This window comes from Aulonocara sp. 'chitande type north' Nkhata Bay, linkage group LG20 (assembly GCF_057382095.1).
Source record: "Aulonocara sp. 'chitande type north' Nkhata Bay isolate Kocher_YH1m ecotype deep benthic linkage group LG20, A_spYH_male_GT1.1, whole genome shotgun sequence".
Lineage (NCBI taxonomy): Eukaryota > Metazoa > Chordata > Actinopteri > Cichliformes > Cichlidae > Aulonocara > Aulonocara sp. 'chitande type north' Nkhata Bay.
The window spans coordinates 28,508,539-28,528,147 of record NC_141363.1 but is presented as its reverse complement, the minus strand read 5'-3'; the positions used below and the strand labels follow the sequence as shown (position 1 = coordinate 28,528,147).

The 19,609-nt window shown below is 40.9% G+C and overlaps 1 protein-coding gene across 1 annotated transcript in view; it reads right to left on the bottom strand.

Annotated features, from left to right (window-relative positions):
- Positions 1-1,561: 1,561 nt before the first annotated feature.
- plch2a (phospholipase C, eta 2a) overlaps positions 1,562-19,609 on the bottom strand; it is a 67,798-nt gene continuing 49,750 nt past the window's right edge. The window contains 16 exon segments of the mRNA XM_086278939.1: positions 1,562-2,854; positions 2,856-2,986; positions 2,988-3,185; positions 3,187-3,287; positions 3,326-3,388; positions 3,391-3,495; positions 3,498-4,089; positions 6,202-6,307; positions 9,811-11,033; positions 13,178-13,257; positions 13,562-13,708; positions 15,612-15,696; positions 16,869-16,993; positions 17,460-17,567; positions 17,763-17,945; positions 18,919-19,007. Of these exon segments, the coding sequence (XP_086135065.1) occupies positions 2,638-2,854; positions 2,856-2,986; positions 2,988-3,185; positions 3,187-3,287; positions 3,326-3,388; positions 3,391-3,495; positions 3,498-4,089; positions 6,202-6,307; positions 9,811-11,033; positions 13,178-13,257; positions 13,562-13,708; positions 15,612-15,696; positions 16,869-16,993; positions 17,460-17,567; positions 17,763-17,945; positions 18,919-19,007 (3,553 nt within the window). The 3' untranslated portion in view covers positions 1,562-2,637.

Below are 19,609 nucleotides of genomic sequence, written 5' to 3'. Positions count from 1 at the left end.
AACTGCTGGGCCAAAAAAACTACAAAGTCTTGAGAGGTATGCAATTTCCTAGAGCTGAGTGTGTTTTTCTGAGGCAGAATCACTTTATGTCTTAGATTTTCAGACTTTTAAACAGTTACCATGTGTTTTTGCACGGTTACACAACAGGATCTTTAACAACAAAGGAGGGCGGGGTATGGGTCAAGGGTTTTGGGAGCTTAACAGTGTGGTGGTGCAGTAAGCTTTACATATGGATGGACTGGAATGTCCCAGTGGCTCAGAGGAAGGGGGATTTTGTTTTGGAGCACATCACATTTTCTCTCACTCCTGACCAACCATGAGGGATTCGTCATCATAAATTCAATCTCTCCTGCAAAACAGCAACAGAGGTGACTGTGAAGCTATGTCCTTTGTTTAATTTGCTAGGACAAATGTTTTATTAATCTTCAGCAGTTTGTTAAAACTATCCAAACACCCACTCCCTACCACGTTTCTTTGTCTCAAAAATTTCTACATATAAGCTGCAAACCAAACTGATTTATTTGTACAAAACAGGCAGTGATTTCATCTTGAAAGGAAAGACTTCATTCATTCTGTGAGACAAAAAACATTCTCTCAGGCCTTAAGTGCTAGACAGGGCCTGGAGGTTTCAGTTGAGAGGCCAAAACTTGCCAAATTGTCGAGATAAATACAGCTTTAAGAGGGACTCAGTAGATCTCTTGGAATCCTAATGAAGCTGTCTTTTGTATTTGTGTGCTGGCTGGAGCAGAGTCTGCAGCGCTAAAATGAGCATGTCGAGCTACACAAAGTCTTACAGAGCTGAGAAAGAGGCCTAGCAGTGTCTGACAGCTCGCCAGAGGTGGCTGTCAGCTTTGGAAATCACAGTCCTGACAATGGACAAACCTTTGACTGACATGCCAGTGTCCTGAGAAACCATGAAAACAGTGCATGGATTCTCAGCTCTGGAAAATGGTAAGCAGAGTTGGTGTTTTGTAGGGTCTTAACTCTAATATTGTAGGGTCTTAACCTTACTACAGAAAGCACGACCTTTTCCTAACTCACTGGCTAGGAACTTGTGACGAAAAAAGTTGTTTGAGTGTGAAAATGCTAGTCTCAAGGAAACAGGCACAAATCCAAATTTAGGAAGTGTTCCAAACAGAAACTTTATGATTGTGTGCAAATGTATATTTTAGCTACAAGTAAAATAACCCGAGTTAAACAACAACTCTATTCCAAAACCAGTCCAAAAGCACAGTATTGTCTCTTTTTAATATCTGATCTCTTAACAAGTTTGTCTCTCTTGTGAAGCTTCAAGGAACATTTTGTCTTCCTGCAGGGGGTCTAGTTCTTTTTTTCCCCTCCAAAGGTTGAAAGGGGTGATGGCTGGTAAACACAGACCCAAGCAGAGTCCATAATTAGAGAAGCCAGCACACTGCCAAAACCAAGGCCAAGGGCTTTTACATGTCACCTTGTGCAAGGCTGAATTAACCCAGCTAATGACTTTGTCAAAAAACTAAGACGGCTGCAGACAAGATTAAGTACAAATTAAATAAATGAGCTGTGAAATGTTCAGTATTATTAACTTAAGATTTATTCAGATCATTAATTCACAATGTCTAAATCAAACAAACAATACAGGATGCTGATGAATAAACGTGCTTTGAAATGCATAATTTTCATCTTATTTTAGTATCACAAACTACTGGAAACGCAGGGTTTCAAACATGATGCCATTTTGATCATCATTAGACGATAAAAACAGTGTTTAGAATATTAATTTTCATATAAAATATATTTGCAAAAAAAAGCACAAGATTCGGATAAAGGTTACAGTACATAAAAGACATGCAGTCAGCATAAAAGGGCTAAAACTTGGTAGTACAGCACTGCTTCAAAACACAGCATCTAAATGCTGCAGCATGCCACAGATGAGAATGTTAGCAAAACCTGGTCAAATTACACTGTAACTACTACACAAAGAGAAATGAAGAACTTTAAGAATCGTTCCTTTCTTCAGCAAAAACATGAGATGAACCTTGGCTTTTAGCATTGAACTACACATCTTCCACAATGATACCATGCCATCAATTTAAAAAATATTGCTAGTGGATTAACGGTCTTATAAAAATGCATATAGTATCTAACTTTTACCACAGCCAAAGTAAGTTATTCCACTTCAAGTAAATAAAAACAACACGTCTTTGAAAAACATGTAAACGTGTATTGCTACTGTATTTGTAAAAAAAAAAGAAAAGAAAAAAAAAGAAACAACGAATAAAACCCTTGAACATGAGAGCAAATGATAGCCAACGAAACCAACATAAAAAAAAAAAATTCCTGGTATTTGTCACTAAACACATTCTGGAAAATATCTAACATTTTGTGCAAACAGATTTCAGTATTTGTTGAACATTTTCAAGACGTTTCCTGATTGCACAAAAAATGTACATCATTGGTTCAAAATATACAACATTTAAATGTCAAACAGATTGTTCATGGATTACTAATAAGTGGTAAAACACCTTTCTTTAGACCAGTATTTTGCAAGATTTGCAGCTTTTTCTACAAGAAAGAAAATATTAATAATATAAATAAAATAAAAAGTTTTCTGCTGGAGCAAATTTATTCCATACTAGTTTCAGGCTTTCTCTCTTACAATCAGTTTAAAGTCAGCCAGTTCTTAGAGAGCAAAAAAGAAACTGTAATGTTTTCAGGGTCGGTGGAGGTTTGGGATTGTATAGGGGAGGCATGTGCAGGGCATCTGCAAGGACTCTGGGACATGAAACAAGCACCTTCGGGGATTCCAAGCTCCTCAATGGGGCTACTACCAGTGCTAAGAGTAAGCCTAAAGCTTGCACCTCTGTACTGGAACACTTTGAAGCTTCAGTCTTTCCTGGGCCTCCCTGGCCCGGTTTGTAATGTAGCACACTCTGCTTTGGCTCCTGGAGGCAGTCCCTCGAACCAGGGTCTTATCACCTTGCTCTTCTGGGAATTCTTTAGACCCGTGAAGCGAAATCTCCAGCAGTCAGGGGCTCCACATCAGTCAGCTTCCGTAAGTGTTCTGTAAAGTGACTGGCTGAGTTCTGTGGGCTGCCATTTGGGAATTGGTCTTTGGTTTGCCTAACAGTGAAACTGCAGATGATGCTGTGGTACTTACTATCAAAGTTGCACCATATGTCATCAGAGGTCAGATCTCCAAGGCTTTTTGGACAAAGAAGCTGTAGCTGTTGTGGATGTAGCTGGAGGTGATGAAGATTGCTTCAGTTCCTCTATGAAGATCTGGCTCCAGGTGTGGCTCCTTTGACTCACTCTGCTGGCTCACTCTACCAGTGGTTCTGCAGAAGACAGAGATTAAGCTGATCTTTGGGGCACTCATTTTGCTAAAGATTGAGGTTTGACTTGCTCTTGCATCGTCGCAGACAAACGCTGGGTGACAGCAGCTGGCCCAGGAAGCGTCACAGGTATTGCTGGCTGTAGATAGACTGTTGAGACTCTTTCTGGCCAGGTTAGAGAGATTTCAATGGCAGTGTCACTTGAACAGATACTAGAGGAGGATGATATGCTGCCGTGGTGGTTGCCTGCCTCCAGTTTCCTCCAAAAACAATCATTCACGGTAGCATCTGCACAGATCTCTGGTACTGCTGACTGAGCCAACCTAGCTGAGGTTACATCTCCTTGAGCATGGCCCTCACTTTTTGTTCTTCTTATTGGAATGTGAGATGGCACTTGGCTAAAAGAAGCTCTCCTAATCTGAGCTGGAGGGACTGCAGGAGTTCTAGCCGACACGGTTGCATGAGGAGGTAGCTCTGCTTGGTCATCAGACTTTAACTCTTGAATCACTTTTTGTTTCTGCTGTAGTGTCCTGGTTTGGTTTGATTTGTGCTCCATGTAAAAATAAGTGTTTTTGTTGGTTTTGGGGTCTTTACTGTATCCTGATAGTAACATTTTCTCAACAGGGTTTGCCAGGAAGAGGGATGTGGTTTTGGAAACTGTAGAAGGTTTCATAGCATCTCCATTCACCACAATAGGACTGTGTACCATCCCATTTGAAGGAATGGTGTGCTGTGTTGAATGTACTGATGTAAATGAGGAGCGATGTGAATATTCTTCCTGAGTGGAGGCAGGATGAACAGAACGAATGCTCTCGGTGTCTTCTGGGGTTTAGTGCAAGAAATGGAAGAGGGGCATCTGGTCTGTGTACTGTAGAACAATCTGTCGAAAAAAAGAAGGAACTCTATAAGCTTGATCACAATACTGACCTAGTGGCGATAAAACCTAATCAATTTGAAAACTGGAGATCTTTTGATCTGATGTATTTGGTATCAGCTTGGATATTGACATGCTAATGATTTGTATATTGCATAATTTAATATTGGCTAAAATAAATGCTTTTGAAATCATACATAAGTCAGTACCATGAAGCTGATGAAATAATCTGGCATGCTACTCATTTCTGCTCAGAAATGAGTAGCATGCCCTAAAGCACTAAAGTTGTCAAACAACAATAACCAGGCAGTTGTATCTTAGCTGTGTGGCACAATGGCTTATTCTCAATGTTGCCAGTAAAATGACAGAAAGCTAAAGTTACAATCTCAGTATTAGCTAACACTAGCAAGAATAATGGCGTCCCAGTGTAAGACCTGAATTTTTGCACTGTTCTTTTGCCTGCTCCCTTTACGGTTCACCACAGTGGCTCCATCTCATTATGTCACTAGCATCATCTTCTGTCAAACAAACTCTCTGCATGACATTTGCCACTACACCCATGAACCTTGTCTGAGGTCTTCTTCTTTTCCTCCCCCCTGGCAGCCTGATATACAACATAATTTGGCCAAAGTATCTGCTATCCTTCTGCTGCACATGTCCAAACCATCTCAACCTGTCCTCTCCAACTTGGTCAACCTAAGCTATCCCTTTGATGTACTCATTCTTATTCCTGATCATTCTGCTTCCTCTAGCTCTGCCTCCTGTCTTGTTGTTAGTGCTATTGCTGTGGTGGCAGGATTGGTGTATGGCTTAACTGCAGGGGAGGGGCAGTGAGGTGGGTTCAGGGGCATTGCCAGGGAAGGCTGGGAGACGCTTCTGTCAGTAGTTGCCAAACCATGTCTCTCATATTTATACAATAGTAGGGACGATGTGTGGGACTACTATGCAGTAGAAGAAATGGAACTGGCAGAAGAGGAGAGTGACCACAGCTGGCGGGCAGTGATGTAAAGCAAACAGTACAAAATAAATTGTGTGAAAATAAAAGAGAAAACACTGAACAAAGACACAGTGTGTGATGGTGCAGCTCCTGTAGCAGCAATTTGCTAAATTGGCACACAACTTTCCCCAACGTGAAGATGTTGGACCGACAGCCCGTGCAGCTGGTGCACACATTGGTTCAGGTGGTGGTAGAACTGGCTTCAATACACCGACAGTAGGAGGCAGTGCAGCTTAAGCAGCTGGAGAACCTGCAGGTCCAGGCCAAGTGTGAAACTCAGGTTCTGGACAACCTGGTGGCTTGATATGGGTCCACCCTCACAGCTCCCCACAGCACAAGCTATCATGCTGGACAAGATGGGAGACAGATTATCTGCATTCCTGGACATCTTCAATGCCACAGCAGAATCATGTAGGTGTCTGGAGACTGATTGGCCAGTGCGGCAAACACTGGTGCGCTGAATTATTGGGCATTAAGTCTATTCAGACAAGCATCTATCATCCCAGGACTCCACAAGATGTTATTCCTTTAAACTATTTGGCAGGGAGCCAGGGGGAGTGTTGGACCTAATTAAGAAAGGGTGAGTTTCTCATTCTGAAACTCACCCTGGCATGACGATGTGTTCACTGCCCTACAAATTACCTACAAACAAAGGCAAATACTTCAGAAGGAATTGGCTGATATGCTGGAGATGGGAGTAATATAAGAGCCATACAGTGGATGGTATGACCTCTTGGTTCTTGTGGTGAAAAGAGGATTCTGTAGAGTTCTGTGTAGACTAGCACAAGGTAAATGTGGTGTCACAGTTTGATGCGTATCCCATACTCCAGGTTGACAAACTGCTCAATTTTCCACAATACTTGATTTGACCAAGCACCACTGGCAGATTCCCTTGTCTCCAGAGTCTAAGGAAAAAACAGCCTTCTCTACTCCATATGGTTGTATATGGAGCCATGGCCACATTCCAGTTCTTCTTGGCCCAGGTGATGCAGCAACACACTGCATAAGCTGCCGCCTACCTGGATGATGTTATCATTCACAGTAACATCTGTGCAGAGCATGTGCAGCAGGTGGCTGCAGTCATGTAGTCTCTGCTGAGGTGGGGGTTCGGGGTTCATGGCCAACCTGAAAATGTTTGCAGTTGTATGAGGGTTACCACCTGAGAGGCAGACAGGTGCGCCCTCAGATGGCGAGGCCAGCAGTCATTGCATCCTGTCTGTAACAAAACCAAAACGGAGGTGAGGCAGTTTTGGGGCTGGCTGGTTCGTCCCGAACTTTGGGGAGCAGACCAGTCCCTTAACAGACCTCACCCAGAAAGTTGCCCCCGATTTGGTCCTGTGGATGCAGCAATGCCAGGTGGTGTTTCATGTGAAACCCTGCTCCAGACCTAACTTCTTCCCTCCCGTTTATTCTGAGGACTGACACTTTGCACACAGGGCTGGGGGTAGTTTTGTCGCAGCAGGAAAAAGGGCTGATCACCCTGTGGTGTATTTCAGCTGAAAACTGTGAGTGTTAGACTTACTGTAGCACACCTGAAAAAGAGCGCTTGGCTCTGGGGTGGTGGTCTCTCTTTATTCCTACGTCCTGGGGTGCTCATGGACCCTTTGCTCAAATCACGCCCCAATGCAGTGACTCTATTGCATTAAATATTCCAATCCCAGACCACCATTGGTATCTAGGTCTTACAGCCATATAAGTTCAACGTGATCCATAGGAGAGATATGATGATCACCTCTCCTCTTAACCTAGCTTCAATAGCACTTTCCCATAGCTTGATGTTAATGCTCATCAACTTCACTATAACCTTAAAAGCTCCAGGAAATATATAAGGACTTTCAAATATTTTAGCCACTTTTTTTTTTAAATGATAATTACAGACCAACTTAAATTTTAAATTTTTTAAGGGTTTTTTGTACTACATCATGCAGGTCCTGTGACATTAGTTTAATGAATTGTCTTTTCCACTTGTCCACACCAAGTCTCTATTTAAACCCCTAAACACAGATGAAGCTGAATTGGTGCATTGGTGAGGTACAGTATTTTTGAGAACAGGATGAGAACAAACAACTATGGTGGGAAAGAGAAAAGTTGGTGATGGATGAATTTAAGAGGCTGCATGCATTTAACAAAGTTTACCTGACTTTGGTCATCCTCTCAATTCTGCACTAGGATGGAAAGAGAGCATGCAAAAAGGGACACAGAGGGAAAAGGGTAATTTAGACAAACTGAGAAGAGAAAGACTGTAAGCAAGGAAACAGCTTTTTGGACAGAAGAAAAAACATCCTCACAAAAACTGGTCTCCATATCAGAACAAATCTCTCTCCATGTTAGACTGAAAAGAAAGATAATAGATAACGCTGCTAGAAAGGATTTATCTGCCAGCATCATATGACTTAACAGATGTCAGCTTGTAATCAGGCCAGAAAACTTGTAATTCAGCTCCCTACACAAACTTGCTTCCCCCATAAGGTTCATCAAACAGCAATGGCAATCACATGATGAACTGCAAAGGGCTCAAGGGGAGTCAGTTTAGGTAGAACAGCTGGTGTTTATAAGGAAGTCAACTCCTCTAAAAAATGTAATGTGTGGCTCAAAGGGGGATTGTGTGGACATAACTCAGACACCAGTACCTCGTGACTCGCAGGACTCAGCGGTTGTCAATTAAGTACCTAAAATATTCTCGGTTTCAGGACTCAAGCTGAATATATGTTGATTGCTATTAAATGCAATGGTGAAGTAAAGTAAAGGGTTTTATAAGATTCAATGCAAAATCCAGAATCCGAAACAAATACCCATGAAACATTCCATGGATAGTTGTTCTGGTGGCAAATTCTTTGTATTTCTATATTTTAAATAGAAGAACACATCTCTGAAGCACCAGATGTCCTTGAACAACATTTTCTAAGATGGATGTGGGCAATCCTTGCCCGATCAAAAAATAATTTCTTTCGCATCCACACAAACCATATTTTTCAGACCATAACGTGCACTGGATTATAAGGTGCATTAAATGAAACAAAACAGTCAGTTAAGTCAAACTTTACTCATCTCATTCTTCTTGCTTCCTTCACTTCCGTATCATTGATTCATTAATGTTGAATTCTATCACAGCTGCTCTATTCCCATGTTGTTGCAGTATATTAATCACCAACCTCGTATTGTGGATGGATTATCTCAGTTGTTCTCCTGACTGAAGTTTGGTTTATTTGGTTTATTTACAGCATCCTGCCATGCGATTGCATTTGTCCCTAACCATCAGGAACCCTCACGTTAACTTTCATCGATTGGAAAAAAGTTCACGTTCATCCTCCAGCTTCACTGTCTTTATGTTATGCTAACATAGCTGTGTCGCTAGCGATCACGTAGCACATCATTATATACCACCTAGCCCAACTTCAGTAACTCTACAAACGTCACTGCTGTTTAGTTTTCTGTCTTCATTTATGTTGGAAGTGATAACAGAGCTGTACGTTTTAATTTGTTTCAGAAATCTCTCAGTCAGAACATGCTATATCATGTTTAGGTGGAGGCTAGCGAGCTAACTTCCTGCTAACTTCTAACTCTGTTAAATTTCATAAATGTAATAAATTCTGTTTTCATGGATGCCTGGATGTTAAACTTAATTGTTACACCTGGTAAAGCAGCAACGCTGATCATTTTATTAAAGATGAAAGATTTTAGACAGTTTTTAACTATCAGTGATTGACTTTGGGACCTGAGGCTGACGGCGTTTAGGACCCAGATTACTCCGCGAGGCTGAACGACCCATTGACCCACCCATTGAACAGAATTTGGTGGTGAAAAATGTTTCTTATGTTAACCCAAGAGCTGTTAAAACTGACCGGGAACACTAAAGTAAGGGGTGGGGGTGAACGTAACCGGAGGGTTAAGCGGTGCGGCTTCGTAGCTTACCAAAGTCGAGTTTTGAGCACCGTGTAGCACATAAAATCGGTTCTAGGTCAGTAAGCACAACAAGAATTCATACATAAGGTGCACCGGATTATAAGGAGCACTGTCAATTTTTGTGAAAATTAAAGGCTTTAAAGTGCGCCTTTTAGTGCAAAAAATACAGTAGTTGAAAATCATGAAAAGTGATCTTTTTAAACTTTTATGAAGACTTTGCTAAAGCTAACCTTTCAAACATTAACCAAAGCATCCTACAGAGCAATTTTATGTAATTAATAGATCTACTACCACATTTTGCCTTATCTTTAGAAATGTTTTGAACTGAACTAAATGCTTTAATACCCCTGAATTATTCTCTAAAAACAGTTTAGGACAAGCACCTGCTTGACAAATTAAAAGAGTCTAGTTTGAGTTTTTTTGTACTTTGTTCAAATTGAATGATTACTATTGTTTCTAGACAAAAAACTTACCATTTTTCTCATCTGTCAAGCATGTGGGTAAAGTAAGAGGATTTTAACGACATAAGCAAATTTGAAACAATTTCAATCATGAGGCTTTGATGAAAGCTACTGAACTCTAAGAAATGATTGATAGGGTTGGATTTGACTTCATTTTATCAGAGGCATGTTGCACAACACAGATCTAACTAACGGCAAAAGGGAAAGCTGACAGCACGTGCTACTAATACTGCTACAGCACACCATCTACCTGGTGAGTTCTACATCTGCCTCAGATACATCTTACCAGCAAAGAACATTGGAGACTTATGGCGCAACTCTTCCATTTTCTGAGCAAACAGGGCATTCATCTCTCTTTGAAGGGTACCCACAGCCCTCTTCCGGGTGTCAAGAATAGAACAAGGGGGCAGCGTAGGAAGAGACTCCAAACTGCTCAGACTGCCAAAGCTCTGGCAGCTACTACTGTCACTGAGCAAGAGACCTGAATTCATGTCACTGTATGTCAGTTTAGTGAGTACAGAGCCATAAACAGCACCATAGTTGGGTGGTGTCGCCTGCTGCCAACAGTGAGTGCTCCTGCAGTCTGGTGCGAGGCTTGGTGCTGGTGTAACAGCATTGGAGGATCGTCTGCGGGGAATGCTGCAGGAACGGGTGTACCTCTGTGACGTACCAGGTCGATTGTGGATATACTGGGCACCAAGTGTTTGTCTGAACTTAGATCTGGGGAATGGCATGGGCGAGTACTGAAATTGGGCCTCCATACAAGTCTTGGGTGTGGGAGGAACCTGCTGTACGTTGGGCTGGGCACCTAGGGACCGGGGCATGGCATCAGGTTCTGACTGGACTTGTCTCTTTGATGAGGAAGAGTGGTTACTTTTCTTTGGTCTCTCCCCATCTGTCACCTTGGACTTTTGCTCAACCTGACCCTCTCTTTCAGCCTCTGGGCTCCCCCTTGAGCCAGTCACACATGTGATGCAGTTGGAGGACATCCCCACACTGCCCGAGCTGCTAACAGCGAAACGTGCAAACACATTTGGCTTCGTGTCCAGCGGATCATGAATGCGGAGCCGAATGGCGCGCTTGAGAGGTTCACTCATTGGTCGTCGCTGAGTGTAGAACGAGCGCTTACCTTTACCTTCCTCGGGATGAAAATTTGTGTCGGAATGGTTCCACGGTCCCTTGGTTTGTTGGGGTGCCAGTGAATCCCCATTGTGGTGCTGAGAGGTAGCAGCAGAAGCCTTTTCTCCCTCCCCGGACTCTCGTTCCTCACTAGCTCCCTCTGAGCTGTAGTCTTTGGTGTCAATTGCAATGTCTGGTAAACCTTTCTTGATTTTGGGTTGACCTTTGGTAGGTGCACTGGCCGTGCGGCGCAGGAGGTGGGCCCCAAACGGGTTCTTACGGCTGTGCTGTACAGCAGTGTGACTGTCCAGGGAAGCCTGCTTTGGGTTTCTGTGAAACAACCCTTTTATGCCGCTGGCTGCTCTTGCCTGACAAAAACACAACAGGACATCATTGCCAAACACAATTCCCAAATAAGTTGAAGATATTGAAAACAATCTGCCATATTACACTAAATTCATTGCACCCAATGAATTTACTGGAGTAGTACATACATAGGATTAGTATAATGAGCATGCTTAAAATAAGGAAAGTAAATTAAATCCACATTTCCTACAGAAACGCACATGTGTGACTGATCTCTCATAGATCACACTGACATGATCATCCAGCTGCAACCATGCTGACTAGCTTTGAAATCCACTTGGATTCAAAGTGTTAGACATTTTAAGCAACCAGCTGAAGATCCTGTAGCAAAATATCAGTTACATGTACACATGCTTGAAGGTAACTGGCAAAGTTGAACAAAAACCTTCTCAACACTGCATGGATGTTTTCACTAAAACAGAAGGTCAAAGGTTACAATGACTGGAACAAAAGAAGGACACTGTGGCCGTGATGATTGTGAAACTCAGTGTCTTGGGGTCTTAACTGACTAAACTAACTAAAATTAACTTCCATCAAGATGGCTGTAAATTCAAAAACAGTCCCAGCCTAGAGATCATAATTTGTGAAGATCATTTGTAGACCACGGATTTGCTGACTAGTCAAATTACTAGGACAGTACTGTATAACCAAAGGAACAAAGACCATGTCAGCAGGCTAACTCACCTCATCTTTTCGGGATCTTGACTATTGTAGAAAGAGTTCTTGGCAAAGCAATTCATTCTTAGAGAACTTGGAAAGAAAGCAACTGGGCTTCTTTAAGTTTCTGGAACGTCTAGTACATAGACACCTATACTGAAAGAATTTCACTGCCTAGACCAAAAACTGCAGAGGCTGGGGAAAAAAAAGTGGGACCAGAACAATCGCATTCTACCACCTTACAATTTTCAGTACTTTAATTTAATGGACAGTTGAACAATTTGAGGGGGTGTGCACTGAGGAGAATGATGCAGGGTATGTGGCTCATGCAAGATTCTGACTGGATCTTACTACACCCAAGTTTTGAGTGGCAGCTTCAGGACTCCTAAACATTGTCTGCTTCTATGTTGAGCATTTCATAAAAGAGAGGTCCACTGCAATCACAAACAGACATGGGGAGAGAGTGGAAATGAGAAAGGAGAATGATAAAAGGAGAAAAAAATAGGTGGGCTGTGGCTTCAAACAGGAGTCACACAGCAACTCGAAGAAAGGCAACTTCAAAACAAGGACAATGTGGACAACAAAGTGGTCATTTACTAAATAGCTACTGATAGCTGAGGGCATCGAAAATATGGGCTGAATGAGGAATAACACTGAAGCTAGTGTGATCTGCAAAAACAGGTGCAGTCAGTATATTCTTATGAACAGAAAACTGAAATTTACACTGAAGTTTAAAAGCATAACAATAATAATAATAACAATAATAATGTATATATTTTACATGTCTGAATATGGTCTAGGTTACATAGTTCATAGTTCAGTTTTTGCTGAAATAACCACAAAGCAATAAACAAAAGGAGGCAAGGACGAGTGGCTAAGATTGGAGTGGATATTCTGCTATTAGAAAGTCTCCTAATCATAAGTACTGACAAGTTTTGTTTTGTTTCTAGGATTTTTGTATTTTCAAACAATATTTCAAAAAGAAAATGAAAAGAAGTTTTTGTAGAAAAACAGTTTAATAACAATTTAAATTATTATTATTAGTAGTAGTAGTAGTAGTAGTAGTAGTAGTAGTAGTAGTAGTAGTAGTAATAATAATAATAATAATAATAATAATACCAAAACACAGATTTTGGTATTATTATTTGGTTTTTGGTGAAATAACCTAAGGTAAAGTTTATTGTATATTCATTACTGTATATTCATTTTATTCATTCATTATTCATATATATTCATTCATTTTATTCTATTCTGTACAGTTGTGTACTGTATTTATTCTTATTGTATTCTAATTTTTGTTTCATAACTTTTGCACTGTCCACTTCCTGCTGTGATAAAACAAATTTCCCACGTGTGGGACTAATAAAGGTTATCTTATCTTATTACAAGAACATCTGTAAAAGCTGTCAGTGCACAACGCTTTCATGAACATTTCTGTTTGAGAGCAAAGTGAGCAAGACTTTAAGCTGGTTTCTGCAGTAATACCCACCTTACCAGTGACGTCATTAACAGCTACATGAACAAAGATGGAAGCTTCCTCCATTCCTTCCAAGTACACATGGCGATAGCCTGCATACAAAAATGTCAGAGACAGCTGCCTTATCAGGGACTCAAATATAACAGCCCCAAAGGAATAGCTGTAGCCAAATACCCAATAAATACCAGCTCAACCAGCAGCAAAACTATCAATTGACATGATGTTAGCAGAGACTCGGAATCAAGAGCACCAAATTAGTTATATATAGTAGATGTATAGTGAGTTTGTACAGTGAGTTTCCGGTTTGAGTTCCTTGTTTAAGTATATAATCACTAAAACACAGCAGAAAACCTTGAACGAGTGTTAGTGCCATCCAAAAGCAGCACCATGTCTTACCTGGCATCATGCTGTTAAAGGCAATGGTACGCTGGCCAATGAAGTCCTGGCCAATTGGGTCATGATCCCACACAAGGAAACGAATCAGGGCCAGCTCGGGCATGTGAACCATGAACACCAAAGTCTCCTCCCACATCGGGTTGAAACCTACAGAACCATCCCAAATAGGGATGCAGAAGGGATGGGATAGGGGAGATATGTGTGGGAGGTGAGTGCAAAGGAAGAGCAGATAGGAGAAATAATATGATAGATAGCACAATAAGAGTAAGGCAGATAAGAGGACAGCATTTTGGCAAACGGGCATATAAAAGAGTAATAGAGACAGGGCAGCAAATTATCTTTGCACTCATCAATTATTCAGGGTGTGTTTGAGAGAGAGAGTTTTTGGTGCTGCCTGTGCATGTCTCGTCTTGCTGGGCTCCTCAAGTATATATCAGAAAGCTGTCAAACTATATACACAGATTCACCATATTATATTATATTATATTATATTATATTATATTATATTATATTATATTATATATGTACAAAGCACAACAACAAACCACAGATGTCTACATGCAAACACCTGGACATTGACGTGACTGCGAGTGTCCACAGAAAACTCTCGACTACTTTTAGAAGCTGCAAGAAGCGTCTGCTTCACAGGAATTGCAAGGTTGAACTTGCAGTAAGCTTCATTTGCACGGTGCTTTCAGCTGACATGTTTAGTTGAATTTCCTGACATTACTCCTACAAGTTCACCCTGACATGGCTTTGCACACCACTAGAGGTCAGCAAAAACTAGTTAGCTGTTCCAAAAGAACAAACAAAAAAAACCCAGCATCTATTAGCAAGAAACTACATCACTGATAGCAAAGCTCCTCTGTTGTTTTTTATATATATAATTTTTGCCTGTGTGCGTCACAAAAGCAATCTTGAGCACCATTAACTGTCTAATGAGATCCCCATTCAGCTTTCTGAATGTGTTCCTGTAATTATTTCAGGTGGTGATATTGTATTTTCAAACTGCTGTATGAATGAGTTCATTCAGTTTAATATGTCTGAACTGCAGTTACCTTTACACCCACGGTGATGTCTTTCAAAGCACATAAACCTTTCAATACTGAGGCTAAGGTCACTCTTTCAAAATGAATTCAATCCCATCTTTAAAACACAGGTAACTGTTAAAGAGCTGGGCCCCAAATGTTAACATTTCTGTTTAGCAATGCTGGGACACAGGTCTGACCTTTATCAGATTTAAACCAAACACTTAACTATGTACTGCATTTATGGCATCAAAGGCTCAGGAAGCAGAAAATTCTGCAGAGTGAAAATAAAATAAACAATAAAAGGTGAATCAAATGGACCATTATGGCAAGGCTGGGATGGTCAATTTGGTAAAGTAAATCCGTTGGATTCATCTTTCTTTGCCTTTAGACAACAATTCTGATGGCAAAAGAGCCAAACGGGACAGGCAAACAAAAAAAAAAATTCTGCAGAGTTTAAAAGGTAAAAACAGTTGGAGTCCATAAACAGCTTCATGTTGGGATGTCATGTGGAAACTTGTTTTTATCTAAAATCCAACAGATGGAAACAGCTGTGGTTGCAAAAAGACTTCCAGTCATGACCTAACCTCTTTAAACACTTCTTCTTGGCTGAGTTTATAGGCTGAGCCACTCGTTCTGACTCATACTAAATGAGAAAACACTGTTTTTTTACCATGTTTAAGATGGATGATTACCTGTAGTATGAAACCACACACTCATTGGCTAACGACTTGTCAATCATCAGTCATCAGCTAATAAGCATGCAGTCTGTTTCTCAGTCAGATCCGCCCCTTGGCAGAAGTGCTGAAGTCAAGACTTCAGAAATCAATGGACGGCATCACTCTAGCTGTATATATTTATATGTATTTTATCTCTTTGTAAAGTTTATTTTATCTGTTTTCATTGTAAACCTACATCGGTTTTTATGTCGTTTTCTTCTGTGTGTCAAGCACATTGAGTTTGAGAAATTGAAATGCACCATTTAAATACAATTGACATTTCATGACTAAATGGAGACCCACCATTATCATCCACCACTCTAGTCTGTTCCTTGCAGCAATCCACTGGGAGGCCAATGATCTCCACTTCCACAAAGGGATCAATGATCTGTCAGAAAGACATTGCACAGTTTTAAGACATCTACAATTTTGACCATTCTTTCAGCAGTCAGAGGTCAGGCCTAACTTGCAGTCTCTGCTTTAATTAAAGGTTTTTATCAGGTTGAGGTCAAGACTGTGCAGGTCCACGAAGTTCTTCGACCCCAAACTCTCTCATACATATCTTTGTGCAGTCATGTTGGAACAGGAGGGAGCCATCCCCAAATTGCTACCACAAAGTTGGGACCATGAAATCTCATTTCTGCTGTTCAATACCTAAGAAACTTTAACTTTTACAAATGATTGCTCAGCTGTGTCTGTAATCAAACATCTCTAACTTTGCTCTGCTTCACTTCAGCAGCTTCAGGTAATGTTCAGATGCTGATTCATGGTTTTCTTCAGTTTTGATCTACTGCAGAATAATTTAGGTTATCTGCTATAAAATGTCAGGCCAGGAAAATCTCCTTCATGCTTTTCTGTTTTTATCCACAGTTACTTTGACACAAAGGCATCTGCTGTGATCCTCACACCTCTGATGAAGTCTCACAGTGTCAGCTTTGTTTTTATACATTGATAGTTTACACTGAGTTTGTAATTGCAGAAAAAACAGTCAAATTGTTTAAAATTTAACATTTTTAATTGTTACGACCCGTCTCAAAAGCCGCAACATAAATAAGGAGACAAACACCAGATTGTAGGTGAGAAGAGGTTTTAATCCTAAAATGCATAGCAGGTTGGCTAACATGGCTGGTACCACCAAGGCAAGGCTAGTGAGGCTTCCTGAAAGCCTGCCTCAGGTATCCTTTTGTCCACACCTGGTCAGGTGTGGTCAATTAGCAACAGCTCAACCCACTGAAGAGATTAGGGGCTGCAGAGGGACGTAACATTAATTTAGAAGTACATATAAAAGATAAATGATCAGGATTATAAATCGAATCGAAACCTTGTGAATTTGAATCAGTTGTAGAAATCAGTGGTGATACCCAGCCCTACAAATACCCATAGAACAGCAAATAGCTTACATTGGCCTGCCCATAAATCATTCAGACTAAAAGTAAGGCACCTTCTCTGCAAAAAGACATTTTGAGGAGGTGCTGCTTGTAAGGATGATTACAGATTTATCCCATATTCATTCAGTTCAACGTGGAACTTCAATCCTATAAATCTAGTCTGTGGTCCTACCTCTCCTCGGTCTCCCAGCATTGAGTCTTTGGGTTTGGGCAGCTGTTGTCCACTAATGACCTTTAACACCAGCTGTTTCTTCATCTGACCAGGAATGGGGTCTTCCACGTTGGGGTTAAAGGCATCTGCAGTGGGTAAAATGATTACACTCTACTTGTGATTTTTCACTTATTGTAATAAAATGACAAATGTCAACCACTTCAACTATGAATTTTTTAAACTTTATTTTGTGATATTATAAAAAGCAGGACACACACATCCAGTCTGAGCCTACCTGGTTCTCTACACAAAACACTGGAAAACTCAAGTGAACTAAAGAACAGTAGAGGAGAGGGAGAGCATTAAATAAACTAAATACTGAAAAATTAGAAGCAGTTAGGGACCTGCTCAGTTAAAAACAAACAAACAAACAAACATGGAAAGATGCACAGCCTCTTTAATTCGTCTGCTTGCTACATGACCTGTACAGTTATGGATGATATCTCTTTCTCCATCTTCCTCCACTCTCACATTAACCAAAAATAAGCATCAAAACTAATGAAAGGCAATGAAACTGATAACACACTGAAAAATGACAAACTAGTGAAATACCTTCGCTCATGAAGGCCGGTTTGAGGATGTAGCCACAGTTGCCATTGCTATAGAATTTGGCTCTGTTGAGTTGGAGGACCCGGCCTTCAGACTGGTAGTTGAGTGCAACTGAAATCAAAGCATTTCACTTCATTGTTCATAGATTGGAAACCTTTAATATGCTAGGTAACAACCACTGAGGGAAAACCAATTGGCATGAGCACCACCTACATTAGTTTAGTCATGACAAACTGAAAGCATCCCTCATAATCTGCTATTACACTAAATGTTTGGCCATACTGAATATAGTTTCAACATTCATACCAAGCTGGCACCCAGCATTCCAGAAGGGCTGAGGGTTGAAGTTGGAGGAGTCCACACGGTACGAGGAAGGATAGATGCGGGACAGCTGCCGCTGGTTGAACTGAATGAAGGACGATGCTTTTTGCTGCATCACCTGGTGGGCTTTAGTCTCACTCAGAGATGACACCTGCCAGCCACAGTTAGCTGCCAAGGATAGCACAGTTTTCTTCCTGAGGCTCATAAACTTTCCAAGTAAAGAAAATGCAGTAGTAGGTACATTGCACTTATAGTTAGGGATGGGAAACTGAGAACTGGTTTTTGTAGAGAACCAGTGGTTCAGTTCCTTGGAATTGTTAGACTGCTTGCCTTTTGATCTCAGTTCCACTTACACTTCAGTTCATGTGCAGGAAGAGGAAAATCACAACATGGTGCACCGAGTGCATAGGGACATTTATTTTATTTTTACTGCGCAAAGGATGCGAGTGCATAGAGCACAGAAGAAACTGCATTATGCTGCTAATATAACTTTGGCTAAGCTAGCCAAGAACCAAGAGTGATGTTAAAGCTGCCGATCACAGCCCAGCAGCCAGACCTTCAACTTCAACTGGTAAAACCAGCAGTGATGAGCAGTTAGGCTGCAGCCTCAGTTGCTACCTGTTCATGTTTCTACTGTAGAATCACTTTGCCCTGGTTTTCATTTCTGCATCATGCTATCAACAAAATAGCATTAGGATAGAGATTTGTGTCGGTGTGTGGGACTGTAGCGTATAGCTTTATACTGTTAAATAGTAATGAAGAGTTTCACAGGAAAGTAATGTATTGAGTAGTGTAATAAGTTACTTTTCTCTGGGAGCAATTAAGTAACATGCTGCATTACTTTTAAGAAAGGTGTTCTGTGTAATGCATTCATTTTTTGAGTAAGGACCAACAACAGAGTGGAACTACCTCCAACATGCACAGATATTTGACCTCACAGCAAGCAATGAATTTATACAAATGTAATCCCTTTGACATGCTGCTTAGCAATGGTTGACTCTCAAAGCAGAGCCAACAAGAATCGATAAGAGAACTGATAAATAATCAAATCAATAGCTGATAATGATCAATTCCCCATCCCTACTTATAGGGCACTGTCACCATAAACTAAGCTTTGTGCAGTGAAAATACATTTGCTAACCTTGTGCTTCGATGTCATAGAGACCCACAGACCGCGTGTATTTGACTAGATCTGACAGAGCTCTGGACAGCTTCATGGTTTTCTTCTTTCTGTAGAATAGACAAAAGACAAAAGGTGACACATGTGTGGAAACAGCTGGCAAGATAAGGAAAAAACATCACACAGAGTTGATTTTGAGTCTCCAAGTCTCAGGGGATGTGGCTGATTCAAGTGTTGGTGAACGTGTCAGCAAAACACAGTTGTTCATTTGAGCTGAAACCTTTTAGTGGGCGCTCAGGTCCTCCAGGCGATGCACTGCCACCCTGACCACTCCCATCAGGATAGAAATGTTTCATCATAGGATAGAGCTGAACAGGGTTCAAACCTAAAGTGTGTTTCTGTAGTTTCATTCATTTATTTTTTGGACCTCTGTCCATGTGTGTAAATAATGACTGTTCTTGCTTACGGTCTGTTTAGATCCACACAAAGATGTAATATCCCAAAAGGCTAGTATTAGGCATTGTATTGAAAAAGTAGAAAGTGTGGTGTACACCCCTCTCTACACCCTTTCTTATGATATTTTACTCGATATAGTTTCTTTTTTTTAGTTAAACTTTGAACACGGGCACCAGCCATGACAGTCAGAGTCAAACGCTTAGCCAACCAAGGTGTTCGTGTCCCTCGAGGCCTGGTATATGTTTTGAACAATCCA